The sequence below is a fragment of the Eutrema salsugineum genome, unplaced genomic scaffold (assembly GCF_000478725.1).
Source record: "Eutrema salsugineum unplaced genomic scaffold, Eutsalg1_0 scaffold_7, whole genome shotgun sequence".
NCBI lineage: Eukaryota > Viridiplantae > Streptophyta > Magnoliopsida > Brassicales > Brassicaceae > Eutrema > Eutrema salsugineum.
The window spans coordinates 2,115,643-2,130,995 of NW_006256486.1; the positions used below are offsets into that span (position 1 = coordinate 2,115,643).

General features: G+C 35.8%; 4 protein-coding genes across 4 annotated transcripts; 2 read left to right on the forward strand and 2 right to left on the reverse strand.

The window, feature by feature from the left end:
* The first annotated feature begins 284 nt into the window (after positions 1-284).
* LOC18010668 (4-coumarate--CoA ligase 1) lies at positions 285-3,099 on the forward strand. Its single transcript, XM_006392950.2, has 3 exons — positions 285-1,405; positions 2,097-2,612; positions 2,702-3,099. Exons 1-3 carry the CDS (start codon positions 389-391, stop codon positions 2,819-2,821), a joined length of 1,653 nt encoding a protein of 550 aa, XP_006393012.2. The 5' UTR covers positions 285-388; the 3' UTR covers positions 2,822-3,099.
* A 674-nt stretch (positions 3,100-3,773) lies between these two features.
* LOC18010809 (mitogen-activated protein kinase kinase 4) lies at positions 3,774-5,403 on the reverse strand. Its single transcript, XM_024150471.1, has one exon. It carries the CDS (start codon positions 5,201-5,203, stop codon positions 4,100-4,102), a length of 1,104 nt encoding a protein of 367 aa, XP_024006239.1. The 5' UTR covers positions 5,204-5,403; the 3' UTR covers positions 3,774-4,099.
* Positions 5,404-9,193: 3,790 nt separating this feature from the next.
* Positions 9,194-11,127, reverse strand: LOC18010533 (ATP synthase subunit epsilon, mitochondrial). Its single transcript, XM_006392951.2, has 3 exons — positions 10,920-11,127; positions 10,307-10,363; positions 9,194-9,447 (listed from the first exon to the last, which is right to left on the reverse strand). The coding sequence occupies exons 1-2, from the start codon at positions 11,101-11,103 to the stop codon at positions 10,335-10,337; spliced, it is 213 nt and encodes a 70-aa protein (XP_006393013.1). The 5' UTR covers positions 11,104-11,127; the 3' UTR covers positions 9,194-9,447; positions 10,307-10,334.
* Positions 11,128-13,172: 2,045 nt separating this feature from the next.
* LOC18010810 (exocyst complex component EXO70A1) lies at positions 13,173-15,104 on the forward strand. Its single transcript, XM_006392954.1, has one exon. It carries the CDS (start codon positions 13,173-13,175, stop codon positions 15,102-15,104), a length of 1,932 nt encoding a protein of 643 aa, XP_006393016.1.
* The last annotated feature ends 249 nt before the right edge of the window (positions 15,105-15,353 follow it).

Below are 15,353 nucleotides of genomic sequence, written 5' to 3' on the forward strand. Positions count from 1 at the left end.
TTTCTCATTTGATAATAAAACCAAGTAAAAAAGAGAAAATACAAAATCTAGTGATTTTTAAGTAATGCCCGCTACTATATTACCACTAGTTTATAAGTTTATGTGATTTTCAAACCAAAAAAAAAAAAAAAATTGCAGCTCACCAAACGCAACATGAAAATTCAGAACACATAGTATAACGAAATGTCAAAATGACCCTCAAGAAAACCAAGAAATTACAATAGTAACCTTTTCACCAACCCCACCGTCTTCTCCGATGAGGTTTCTATATAATCTCCTCCGAGACAACATCCGACTCCTTCAGGCCAAAGCCTATAAATACAATCACGAAACCAAAATTATCCAAATCTTCAAAAAGAAAAAGAAAAAAATTATCTCAAAACTTACTATGACGCCACAAGAAGAAGCCATGCAGAAACAGAGCAGCAACAGTAGTGACGTCATTTTCCGATCAAAGCTACCGGATATTTACATCCCCAATCATCTCCCTCTCCACGACTACATCTTCCAAAACATCTCCGAATTCGCCTCCAAGCCTTGCCTAATCAACGGTCCCACCGGCCACGTATACACTTACTCCGACGTCCACGTCACTTCCCGTCGAATCGCCGCCGGTTTCCAAAAACTCGGCGTTAACCGAAACGACGTCGTAATGATCCTCCTCCCGAATTGCCCCGAGTTCGTCCTCTCCTTCCTCGCCGCCTCTTTCCGCGGCGCAACCGCAACCGCCGCGAACCCTTTTTTCACTCCGGCGGAGATCGCGAAACAAGCCAAAGCCTCCGGTTCGAAGCTCATCGTCACCGAGTCTCGCTACGTCGACAAAATCAAAAACCTCGACGGCGTCGTGATCGTCTGCACCGACGACGACGAATCAGTCCCGATCCCGGAAGGTTGCCTCCGATTCACCGAGTTGACTCAGTCAACAGAGATCGACTCGATGGAGATTTCTTCCGACGACGTTGTGGCTCTTCCTTACTCCTCCGGCACGACGGGACTGCCCAAAGGAGTGATGCTGAGTCACAAGGGACTGGTCACGAGCGTCGCTCAGCAAGTCGACGGCGAGAATCCGAATCTGTATTTCCACAGAGATGACGTCATCCTCTGTGTGTTGCCGATGTTTCACATCTACGCGCTGAACTCGATCATGCTATGTGGGCTTAGAGTCGGTGCTGCGATTCTGATAATGCCGAAATTCGAGATCAATCTGCTTTTGGAGCTGATTCAGAGGTGTAAAGTGACGGTGGCTCCGATGGTTCCTCCGATTGTGTTGGCGATTGCGAAGTCGCCGGAGACGGAGAAGTATGATTTGAGCTCGATTAGAGTGGTGAAATCTGGTGCGGCTCCGCTTGGTAAGGAGCTTGAAGATGCCGTTAGTGCCAAGTTTCCTAATGCCAAACTCGGTCAGGTGTGTGTGTGTCTCTCGGATTAATTATTTGTTTATTCAGTATTAAGAGAGATTAGAAGATGGAATGAAATCTCATTACCTATTAAACCAAAAAAAAAATAGTGAATATAGAAGTTAAGGTTATTCATGGTTAGTTAGTATGAATACTCGTTTATAATGATGATAATAATCTAGACAAGAAAACATTATTATTTTTTTATATATTTTGGTAATCAGTTTGCAGAATTATAAAATCTGATTCCGCATTAAATTTCTGGTTTTGATTGGTAACAGTTTTGTAGAATACATGACTTCAAAATGGTAAAAATAATCTTGGAATTAAACGACTTAAAACTTACAGTAATTTTTTGTTTAATAGTTTTTTTTTTCTGTTAAGCAAGACTGCATTTTTATATTTTATTTTTCATTCCACAACTTTTTATTAATTGGCAAAATATCTACATATTCGCATTTTAAAACACAATTCAACTAGTTACCAACCAAAAAGTAGTCTAGTTCGTTTTCTTTTTCTTTCAAAGTTATGCAATGATTTCACAACTTGGCAGATTACTAATCACAAAATTTCCTGTTTATAAAGAATAAAATCTGAAAAATACAGGCTTACAGGTTTTATTAATTATTAAAAAAACAAGATTTCGCCACTAAACAAGTTTTTTTCTCTGTGTTGTTTTGGAAATGTTTGACCGAACAGGGATACGGAATGACGGAAGCAGGTCCGGTGCTAGCGATGTCATTAGGGTTCGCGAAAGAGCCTTTTCCGGTGAAATCAGGAGCATGTGGAACAGTGGTGAGAAACGCCGAGATGAAAATCGTCGATCCAGACACCGGAGATTCCCTATCGAAGAATCAGCCCGGCGAGATCTGCATCCGTGGTCACCAGATCATGAAAGGATACCTAAACAATCCGGCGGCCACGGCAGAGACCATCGACAAAGAAGGATGGCTTCACACCGGAGATATCGGATTGATCGACGACGACGACGAGCTTTTCATCGTCGATCGATTGAAAGAGCTGATCAAGTATAAAGGTTTTCAGGTTGCTCCGGCGGAGCTTGAGGCTCTTCTCATCGGTCATTCCGATATCACCGACGTCGCCGTCGTCGCGATGAAAGAAGAAGCTGCTGGTGAAGTTCCTGTTGCGTTTGTTGTCAAATCCAAAGATTCCAAGTTATCTGAAGATGATGTGAAACAATTCGTGTCAAAACAGGTAAAAAAAATTGGTGTTTTTGAATTTGATTGATTATTGGATGAGAAATGAATCATTATTTGGCTAATGCAAAATTGTGAATCACACAGGTTGTGTTTTACAAGAGAATCAACAAAGTGTTCTTCGTTGATTCGGTTCCTAAAGCTCCATCAGGGAAGATATTGAGGAAAGATCTGAGGGCAAAACTAGCAAATGGGTTGATGAACTAAGGAAAGCAAAGCAAAAGATGATTCAAATGTGTATATATACCATACAACTCTTTGACCCCAACCAAGGAAAGGAACTCATACGAATCATTTCAATGTCTGTTGCTTTTTTTGGTTTTGTTTTTGTTTGTTCGTTGGTGTCGTCTTGATTCATGTAATGAGCCCTTTTGTAATAAAAGGCGGTTTCTTTTTTTGGTTTCATCATGTAACTTAAGCTGGAGAAAACAGCGACTTTTTTCGTTCCTAATAAATCACACGAATCACGCAAGTAAGTTTGAAAACTGAAAGTTCTTAACTCGGATTATGCGTCTTATCTACTACATGTAACTTGATCTACATACTAAAGTAATCAAGTCTAATAAATTCAGCACCTGAACAGAAACTAGACAAAAACCTCAAGAGTCTATTCAAAATACGAGAAACCCCACAGAGCAAAAACCTCCCCAACACTCATTGTACTATTATTAACATTTCATGATTCTCATGGTCATGTGCAAGAAAAGAAGTATTAGAGCTTAGAGTAGTACAAGAAAGACTTGGAATGGTAGAACTAGGTATCAATTGATGGTTAAAGGATCCACATTTTGATTATTTAGAAGTTAGAACACTCACCGACTCTACTACTGTAGTACTTTGCGATTTGGAATCCCATTGAGAGATAGAGTCAGAGAGAAGAAGAGAGTATAATTGTGACAAGAAAACGGAGGAAAAACATATAATCAAAACAATGAGCGAATTGGAGTTACGAGTGCGGAATTCATGGTCTGCTTTCAGCTAAATACAAGAGAATTACAATGTTTGACTAACAATAAGAAGACATAATCAAGCTTTAGTGTAGAACATTATCAGACAAAACTAAACAAGTGAGCACTAAGCCATTAGCATAAATGAAAAGAAACCGTCCTCTTCATGAAGCTTAATACGCAAATCGAGAAGCATAAACGGCAAATAAAAAAAAAGGGGTGCAAAACTTCTATGAAAATTCAACAAAATTTCAGTAAAGCTACATTTGTGATACAAGCAAAGTCATTGCCATCATTAAGCATAAGAATTTCTCATTGCTCTTTCCCTTTCCAAGCAAACATTAACCCGAAAAGATAGAAGATTCAATTATCCTTAAACCCTCTCTCCACTTTCCCAAGTTGTTTTTTTTTTTTCTACTCCACTAACAAATCAGACCCTTGTTGATAAGTTACGAAAAAGCTTGCGCAAAATTGGACAACATTCAAGAACAGTAACCAAGAATTCGAAAAAAATCCAAGATAGAGGGATGAGAAAACGCTACGTGGTTGGTGAAGAAGACGAAGACAGAGGGCGAGGAGGAGGCAAGAGTTGATGTAGATTCTGCGGAGACCTGTTTTGGCTCTGACTTGCTCTACGTATGAAAGGATGCTGCAAAAGCTGCATCGCCGTTTGCCTCCTCGCCGGTTCTCTCTGCAAGCAACAAGAAATGAAATGGCGAAACTCCGGAGATGCCGTCGGAGGAGCTTCCGGAGGCTGCGACATACAAATGGCGCACATGAGGCTTGCCCAATCACCTTGCCTGCTCACAGGGAAAGGAAACCTCCCCAAGAAAAACTCCAAAATGCTCACACCTAAGCTCCAGATATCTCCGGCGTAACCATCGTACTGTCCTTGGTTCAAATCGGTGTTAATCCGCTCAGGGCTCATGTAAGCGATGGTTCCTACAGACGAATTGCAAGGATCCATGGTCTGCGCCAAGATCCGACTCACTCCAAAGTCAGCGATTTTCACGTTTTTAGCCGAGTTTATGAGGAGATTCGAGGGCTTGATGTCTCGGTGGACGATGTGACGGCCGTGGAGGTAAGCCAAGCCGCTTAGAATCTGGCGAGAGAGATCAGCTAATTGGTGCTCCTTCCACACATGAGCACCTTCTAAAGACCCTTTGTCCATGAACTCAAGCAGAACCTGGATCTCACCGTTTTGATCGAACATCTCGTGACATTTCACCACGTTTGGGTGGTTCACATCTCGCAGAATCTCGATCTCTCTACAGATCTGACGCCTCACAGTCTCCTCGTGGTTCCCGTAGATCACCTTGAGAGCGTATAAGCGTGACGTCGGTCGGTGAACCACTTTGTAAACCGTCCCACCAGCTCCGCTCCCGATCCGGCTCCCGCGAACTAAATCCGAATAGCTCTTCGATTCCGAGGTGTTGTTCGACGAAGTTGAAGACGCCGAACCGCCGGAGGAAGGTGCGGATCCGGCGGAAGAAGGAGCGGAGCCACCGGAAGTCGGTGGGAGAGGAAGAGGTACAGCGAGGGAAACATCGCGTTGAGGAAGCGGCAAGGTAAGGTCTGGCCGGCGGCGAGGACGGCTTTTAACCGGAACGGAAACTCCTGGAGGCGATTGAATCGGCTTCATCGCGCTGAGAATATCGACGTTTCTAAGCTCGATTGCTTCTACGGTTTCACGATCTGAAGATTCCGAAGGTCAAATTGAAGTTATTATACAAGTCGCCTTTGTCTTCGTCTTCGTCTTCGTCGTTGTCGTCTTCTAGGGTTTGGCAGGGACTGATTCGTTCTTCGTAGCAGCGATCAAAATTATTTAAAAAAAAATGAGAAAAAAAAAGTTCGTCGAAAGAAATTGAGAGGACACTGAAAAAGAACGTTAATTTAGACTTTCTGAGAAACTAGGAAAAATAAAAGAAATTTCAAAATGGTTAAAATCGAGAGACAATAATATCGAGATGACAAAAGGTATCTTACACGATTCGTAAGCGCGTGGGAACTACTCGCAGGCACACCCACATGTGTGAGTGGTTGGTTCACTGGGTTTGTTGAGTTTTTACACGTTGTTGCTTTTTTTTTCTTTTCGTTTTGTTATTTTGTTAGTTTTGTGATAAAAACAAAGAAGAAAATCGTTTTTAGAACTAAACACGCGAACTAATAATATAGCGCATTCCTATCTTGGTTCATGTATTGTAATCGAACATATTTGGGAATATTTGTTTTTTTTGGATAACGTATTTGGATTTTCATTCATTACAGCAAATACATGATACATTAGTTTTTTTTTTTACATAATGCACTATTACATTGCGATGAATCCTGTCCGTCTCAAATGTTTTTCAGATTACATGTCAAAATCTAAATATATTCCAAATTACAGTAAAATCTCTATAAATTAATACTTGATAAATTAATATCTCGATAAATTAATATATTTTTAAAATCTTAAATTAGTTTTTTGAGCTGATTTTAATATCAATAAATTAATAATTCGATAAATTAATAGAATATTACAGTCTCCACATTATTAATTTATAGAGGTTTTACTGTATCACATATATATATATTAATGTAATTATGAATTTCTAAATAATATTCTCTAAAAATTTCTTATTATTTCCTTACTTAATTATATTTACAGTCTACAATAACCTCGTACCTTCTGAATTGTTTTCTAACAACGGTAACTTGTTTTTTATTTTCTTGAAGTGACAATATTTTTTTGTCTAATAAATCAATTATTTTTCAATAATGTCATTAATTAATTTTCATAACAAATGCTTATGGTTTCATCGTAAACATCTCTTCTCTTAAACTTATGACAGTGTCTTGATTCTCCACGCATGTGCTGCCAGTTTTATACTCTTTCCACTGTTGTGTAACAATCAATATCTTGTCTTTAGCTTATAAATGGACTTAAAAGGCTTCTTGCTTACTTGCATACAAAAAATGAAAAATGTGAAGAGAATAAATGCAAAAACAAGAAAAGAAACACAAATGCCTCATGTTTTCATTATTAAAGATTGGAACGAGTCTCTTTCTCGAGCTCCATTGCTGACAAATATAATTATATAAAGGAAGAAAAGAAAGAAAAATTAAGAGTTTGCAAGTTCTTGCGTTCCTCAGCTGTGCAGGCAATTAGAATATCTCCAATGGTTTCCCTCAAGTTTTCCCTCAAAATAAGGGAAATTCAAAATGAGGTAGAGTTTTACTCCAATAGTCTTCCTCATTTTTTCACTCAAAAAAGAATATTCTCAGTATATTCTTTTCTTATTTTATTATTAATTACAAACAACACCCACTATTTCTAAATTTACAAATTATACCCAATTATTTTAAGAAATGATAAAATTTAAGCAAAGAAAATTCTTAATTTATATTTAAACATTTATTACATAAAGAAAATTACATAACATGACAAAGAAAAAATAGTATATTTTTTTAAACATCATTATTACTATATTTCTCCCACAAATGATCAATTAAGGTATTTCGAAGTGAGAAATGAGCTTCTTATCTTTGATTCGTCTATACCGAGCCAAAAACTCTTGGAATCGCGTACTTTCATCATCAGCTGTTTCAACTTCTGGAGGTGGAGTTTCTCTTCCAACTTCAATTGGAGCATCAAGATCACGTTCATCTTCAATTATCATGTTATTAAAATTATACATGTAGTCATTATGTCATGAGCACATCTTTTCTCCAAAAACGAGCAGGCTCTTTCACAATTGCAAAACGCGATTGAAGAACTCCAAATGCACGTTCCACATCTTTTCTACATGCTTCTTGTTGCGTAGCAAAATATATTTTTTTTGGACCTATTGGCTCTTGAATAGTTTGCACAATTGTGGACCATTTCGGATATATACCATCAGCCAAATAATAACCCATACTATATTCTTTTCCTTGAATGACATAATGAGCAGTAGGAGCGATACCTTGAGCAAGATTAGAGAAGAGATGGGAAGATTCCAAAACATTGATATCATTATTGGTACCTGGCATACCAAAATATGCATGCCATATCCAAAGTTCATAATCCGCCACAGCTTCAAGAATAATAGTTGGTGATCCACTACGACCAGAGTATTGTCCAGCCCAAGCTGTAGGACAATTTTTCCACTTCCAGTGCATGCAATCTAAGCTACCAAGCATTCCTGGAAAACCTCGCTTCTCACCAATGTAAAGAAGTCTGGAAACGTCATTTGCAGTGGGTGATCGTAAATATTGCTCTGAAAATATTTCCACTATGGCTCGACAAAATCTTTCAGGCTTTCGATTGCTGTGGATTCGCCTATTTTCACGTACTCGTCTGTGGCATCTGGTGGCATTTTAAATTATTTTATCATTGTATTGTCAAGTCCGGTGGAAATTAGTTAAGAAGTGTGAGAATCTTGAAATCACTTTGTCATTGCCTTGTCACTTTGTCATTGCCTTGTCACTTTGCCGCTAAAAATTGGTCAAGAAGTGTGAGAATCTTGAATTTTATATGTGATAAGCTTCAAGATAGCTTATAGCCCAAGGTGTCTAACTATATTAGTTTAGGATAAGATAAGCATATTTTCAAAAGGTTTTAAAAAAATTAATCAACAAGAGATTTTTTATAAGAGTTTATAAGATTACTTATAAGGGTTTATAAGATTATTTATAAAGGTTTATAAGATTATTTATAAGGGTTTATAAGACTTTTGAAATTCTTATAAAGATTTATAAACAAGAAATTTCTTATAAAGGCTTATAAGATTACTTATAAAGATTTGTGAAATTACTTATAAGATTACTTATAAAAGTTTATAAGATTTCTTATAAAAGTTTATAATATTTCTTATAAAGGTTTACAAGACTATATATATATTTTAAAAAATTATCTTATTATTGTATTATCAAATCCACTAAAAATTGTCGAGAAGTGTGGGAATCTTGACAGTACTTTTTCAGTGCCTTCTCAAAATGTCTATTGGATTGATATGTCTAAGAATATTTAAATTATTTTATTATTGTATTGTCAAATCCACTTAAAATTGTTAAAAAATGTGAGAATCTTTGAATTATTTTTTATTGTGTATTGTCAAATCTTGTTACAAAGTCGACAATAGATTGAAAAGTGAGAGAACTTTTAAAATTTGGAGTGGTGTACATCTATAAATAATGCTATGCCCTTTTATTTTTATTCACAACCATTGAATTTCATTAAGCTTTATACTCATCTAGAAACAAAATGCCACTTCGTTCTTGTGGATATAATCCAGAATAATATAAGTTATTATGTCTAGTGTACATGGAAATTTCTCAAGATCCAATCAAAGGAATTTATCAGTCATCTAATCAATTTTGGTCTCGGGTGTTAGAAGGGTATGAGAATAGAAAAAATTCAACCTGGAGTGAGCGCTCAAAAAGATCTATCCAAGCTCGAATTCAAACAATTGAGAAAGCAACAAAAAAACTACATACATGCATCAAACAATGTGAAAACAGACGTCCAAGTGGTGCTTCAAATGATGATATTGTAAGTATTAATATATGGTTTATCAATTTACATATATTTTAAAATGTATGGAAAACTGATTATTTTTTGTTTAAATTGCTATGCAGTGCAATCAAGCCAAAATGATGTTATCTGAAGATCCAAAATATAAATCTTGGAAATTCCATCATGTGTGGAACATTGTTAAGTTTAAAGATGGTGAAACCTCTGCAAGAAATGTGAGAAATCCATGTGGTTTCGGTTATACATCTTCAGAATCGGAAAATCCTACTCTTGAATCAACTACACAAGCATCTCCAGGTTTGTCCTCATTTTCTTTAAATTTAGATGATGATGAAGATATTTTTGGCGGATCTTCATTTCAGCGACCAATTGGAGTGAAAAAAGCCAAACTGAAAAGAAAATGTGATGATCAAACATCAATGACATTGAACAACTTAAAAGAAGGAAATAAACAACTTGTGGAGCAACTAAAGAAGACAAATGCACAAAGACAACAACATTTGGATATTCAAAGTATGAATTATGCCTTGAAAAAAGAGAAGGAAGAAAACAAAATTTTATTTCAAGACTTGGATTCAATACAAGATACGAATATCCGTGCATATGTTCAAGCTCAACAAACACAAATTCTACAGAAAAGAGCTGCACAAGAACAAGATCAACAAACTCCTTCTCCATCTACTTCATTTGGACAATATTTTAAATAATCTTGGTGGATCCCAAAATAATCTACCAGATTATTAAACTAATAGTTTATGTAATGTTAAGTTTTTTCTTAAAAAAAAAAAGTTTATGTTAATTTTATTTGTTATCTTTTATTTTTATTTATGGTATTAAATTATTAATTATGTATTTTAATTTTTATTATTTGTTAAGTTATTTTATGTTTGTTTTATATATTAAAATTATATTTTCACGTTTTTATTTATAAAATTAATTAATATTTATTTATTGTTATGTTTTAAAAACAATACTATTTTATTTATATAGTAAACAAAAGTTTAAAACTTTGTTTAGATATAGATGAGATATATGTAAAACTATAAGGATCATTTTGCAAATAAACAAAGTTAAAAAGTGAAATGAGGAGATGAATAGTGTTCCCTCAAATTTGATGTAATACTGTTCACAAACTCATTTTTTCTCTTAAAATGATGTACCATTGGAGAAGAATTTCCCTTATTTGATGTTTTCCATCAAAATAATGTTTTTCATCAAAATGAAGGACCATTGGAGATGGTCTTATACCTCAAAACTTGATATCAAATGTTAAATCTCAAACCCCAGGTGTGTCCGAACGCAAAACTGTCAAGAAAAACAATCATCCGAGAATATTAGATTTAACAAGAAAAGTAGGAACTCGTGAAAGCTAATCCATTTACTGATAAAAACTAAATCTAAACTAAACTAGTTGAAAAAAAAACTTTTGAGAAGAAATGTAATCATCGTCTTCATTCAAGCTTCTAATAAGAGAAGAGATAAAATCTTAAAACGTCAGATTCCAAATCATTATCATCTGTTTTCATGTTTTTGGTTTCTCATAAAAATTACTTGATTTTTTATTATCCTTTGCAATGGAGAGGCTAACTAATACTTGACAAAATAGTAAATACTGAGAACAATAATAAATTTGATCCAAACCAGAAGAAGAAAAGACACGTTTAATCGCAATACTCTAAGATGATTTCTTCCTTTTTTTACAAATTCAATATCTTGCCCAAAATGATATACGAAATCGAATTTCTCTATTCATCCCTTTAAGACAAATAAAAAAATCCAAGACGACAAATAAAATTCTAGAACCAATGATCTCCCAACGTTAATTTTTCAGCATTCCCTAAAACAAAATCCAGAAGCATACTTGGTTTCTCTGGCTTTCCACCAGCCCATTTGGAGATTGAGAAATGAACTTTCTCGCGATTTAGGGCTTCAGCTTTGAAAGGCTCCTTGAGACAATTCCTCACGAGATTCGCACAAATGTTTGAATACGATATATATGTCATCCCCGCCGCTCTCCAGAACGGAACCGCCGCATTCGATGCCATCTCCGATCTTCCTTTCTCTTTCTGACAAATCCAGAGGAGACTGGTTTCTTCTGTGCCCTAATAACCCTCTAACACATATTAAGCCCATTGGGCCCTGATACAATAATGGAACCGGATTATAAAAATCCAGATTGAAAGATCTCGACTTTTTTTCTATTTCATCATTGTTTCTTGGAGTTTACTCCAAGACTGATCGAAACCCACATTTGCTGGCTTATTTCCTTGATTGGTTAATCTAAAGTGAAGATACAGATAAAGCCAAAAAACAAAAAAAAAACAAAAAAAAAACAAAACTTAGGGGTTCCATGAAATTACTGAAAATTATTCATTTCTAATAGAAGGAATTTCGTGTATAAGTCTGCTTATTTTGTTTTTTTTTTTTGAGAAAATGCTTATTTTGTTTTTTTTTTTTGAGAAAATGCTTATTTTGTTTTTGGTTTTGTAGTTTTCCAAGTTAGTTTTTTTTCGGATTTAGATACATAAATACAACAAGGAAAAGACAATTTCATTGACTTTTTTAGGTCCATTTGATCAGATGATCAAACCGTAGAAATCAAGAGAAAACTGTTTAGCATCAGAATAAAGATGGTTGAGCTGACTATAACAAACAAAACAAGACTTGGATTTTGCTTTAAGTTAATGATTAAAATGTAACAATTCTTATACACTACAAGAAAACACCTCATTTACAGCAACCATATTTGTTGTAAATTCGTTGTAAATGAGTGTTTGTATCGATTTTACAACGAAAATCAAATCGTCGTGAATCGATCGTCGTAAATCAAATTTCGTCGTAAATTCGTTGTAATTAGCGACGATTTATATTCGTCGCTAATTTACAACGATTTTACAACGATTTTTAATATATATTTTTTTTTTAATTTTTACAACGATTTTTATATTTTTTTTATTTTTTAATTTACGACGATTTTACAACGATTTTTTAATTTTTTTTTAGTTTTTACAACGAATTTACAACGATTTTATTATTTTTCCGGCGATGGTGGCTCCGGTGGTGATAGCTCCTCCGGCGGTGGTGGCTCCTCCGGCAGTGGTGGCTCCTCCAGTGGCAGTGGTGGCTCCGGTAGTGGTGGCTCCTCCGGCGGTGGTGGCTCCTCCGGTGGTGGTGGTGATGACTCCGGCGGTGAAGATGGATTACTGAACTTGTTATATATTAGTGTTGAGTTTTTTATATATATACTATAAGAAATTTTGTCAAACCACCGATGTGGGAGTTTTCTAATTTTGATTAACGACGAATTTACATCGATTTTAAGATAAATCGTTGTAATTTCGTTATTAATTTAAAAAAAAACAAAAAAATAGATTTACAACGAATTTACATCAAATCGTCGGTAATTCGTTGTTAACTTTGAATAAATTATATATGATCATACTGTAATAAATTATATATACACTCCTTATGTGAAAATTTAATAAATCAACATAAAATTTATATAAAGTAAACATGAAATAATAAGATTTTAGAACTTACAATTATAGTATTTAGGAGAAAAGATTTTTTTCAATAATAGAAAACTTGCAATAATTTTGTAAAATGTTTCTTTACTTAAAAAATAAGAGTTTGTTGTAAAACTATTGTAAATTTACAACAAATTTACAATGAATATTTGATTTTATTTAATAAAAAAATTATTCGTTGTTAATTCGTTGTAAATGTGCAACGATTTTACAACGACTATTATTTTTTTACAACGAATTAACAACGATTATTTTTTAATTAAATAAAATTATTATTCGTTGTAAAATCGTCGTAAATTTACAACGATTTTACAATGAATTTTTTTACAACGAATTAACGACGAATTCGTTGTTAATTCGTCGTAAAATTGCAACGAAAATAAATCGTTGTAAAAATTCGTTGTTAATATTGTGTTTTCTTGTAGTGATACTTTTAAAAGACCAAATACGATGTTGTGGTATATAGTATAATACTGGTGATTACTTCATTTGGTGGGTTTGGTAAGAAGTTTGGTTTATCTGCCGAGGATTGTTATATAAATCCATTAACAGTTGTTGAAGCATTTAGTGAGTAAGCAACAAAAACAATGGCTGAAGCAAAACGACTTGAGAGGCTTAAAGCAATGAGAAGCTTATTGAAGAATGAGATGGAGAAATCAGAAACCTTTTCATTGGTTCTACACAAGACAGGATCCAAGCTTGAAGAGATCAACCACAAGCTAGTGTCTTTAGAAGCTGATGTTAAGGTAGAGAGATGGAGATCTTCTCCTTTCTCTGATCATATCCGTCACACCATTGCCCCGATGTCCGGTGTTCTGAGAGTCTTTGCTACGGTTCAAGAACTCGAGAGATCTCTCTTCTCCTCTAATGAAGTCCTCGGTTATGTTTCAGATGTTAAACGTCTTGGAGAAGCCGTGAGTTTTCTCTCTAGTAGCTGTGTTCTTGCTCTTCATTGGCTTGAAGATACGATCGACTTCCTAACCGAAAACGGAATGCCTGAAGACCATCCTTGCGGTTTGCGGTTCAAGACTTGGATAGAACATGTGCAGGAATTGCAAAGGACCGAGGCTCGTGCTTATCTCAGAGGAGGGAGTCTTTTCACAGCGCTGGAGTATCTCGAAACAGAATTCAAGCGGATTCTCAAAGCGGGTTTTTCAGAAGCTAACTTGAGAAAGTTGCAGGCTATCATCAAGAGATTAGATGCTCATTCGCGGTTAACAAACTGTGTGCCTGTTTACATCAAAGCCCGCACAAAGGTTATTCAGAAACGGTTGGAGATTGACTATCTCGAGAGAACAATCACAGAAGCTGATAGTGTGCAGGATATTGAAGGGGATATAGATCAATGGAAATTGGATATGGAGATTGCTGTGAAAGATATTTACCACTTTGAGAGTAAGCTCTGCGATCAAGTGTTTGAAGATGTTGGAAAAGATGTCCCATTGCGTTGCTTTGGAGAAATAGCTTCAAACTCAGGAATCTTTCCACTACTCAGGTTTGGAACAAGAATCAGCAAATGCAAGAAAGATCCACCAAAGCTGCTAAAGCTCTTAGATTGTTTCTCTACAATGGACACCATTCGAATTGAGTTTAACCAGCTGTTTAGAGCGGAGCAATGCTCAGAGATACGCAGAGCAACACGGGAGCTAATTAGCAATCTCGTTAACGGTGTCTGCGAGATCTTCTGGGAGTTACCTTTTCAAGTGGAGCTACAAAGACCAAACTGCCCACCTCTTGACGGTGGTGTCCCCAAGCTTGTGAGTGTTGTGACTGAGTACTGCAACAAGCTACTCGAGAACAACAACAAGCCTATCTTGTCGAAGATTCTCGAGATTGATTTAGGATGGAAAAACAAAAAGTACCAAGAAGAGCTTCTCACAGGTCACATGTACAGCATACTGAGAGAGATTGCTTTAAATTTGGATGTGTGGTCGAGCTCGGACAAAGGAACCACTCTTTCTTGCATCTTTATGATGAACAATCACTGCCATTTCTGCGGTTTGAGAGAGACTCATCTTGGGAAAATGATGGGGGAGTCTTGGCTGAGCGCGCACGAGCAGTACAAAGACTATTATGCTGCCCTATACGTCAAAGAAAGCTTGGAGAAGCTCTTATCCCTACTCAACTACAAAGCTCAAAGAAAACGATCCGGTGAGTCCATTAAGCGAACATTGCAAGCCTTTGCTAAGGGGTTCGACGAAATCTACACAAAGCAATCAGATTGGGTTATTGAGGATGAAAAGTTGAGATGGAAGATACGTCAGGCCATGGTAAGAACAGTTGTGCCAAGATACAGGAGTTACCTACAAAGTTACATAATGCTCCTAGTCGGAGAGGGTCCTGTGGGTTCTGGTAAGCATTTGAACTATACTCCAAAGGGATTAGAGATGAAGCTGAAGACAATGTTTCAGAGCAAAGAAGAAACAGAGAAGAGATACTACAAGTATTCACATTTTGTGAACAAAGTGATGGATTTGGGAACTACTCCGAATTCGCACTTGATGTTAGAAGCTATATAATTACTACTTAGAAAGAGAAACTATACTCATTTTCGCTCGGTAAAACAGATTAGCTTTTACTCTTTACTTACGACAATGTGTAGTGTATATGTATATGTGCGGGCATACAAAAAATGTGTAAAATTGGCTGTTTTATAACGTGATGCAAATGAAATTTGAATCGAAAAGATAACATAAACATAACACGAAAGATTGCACAAGTAATTCTAACGAATTAAAGATCAATTTCTTTGTCAAACAAAAATGAAA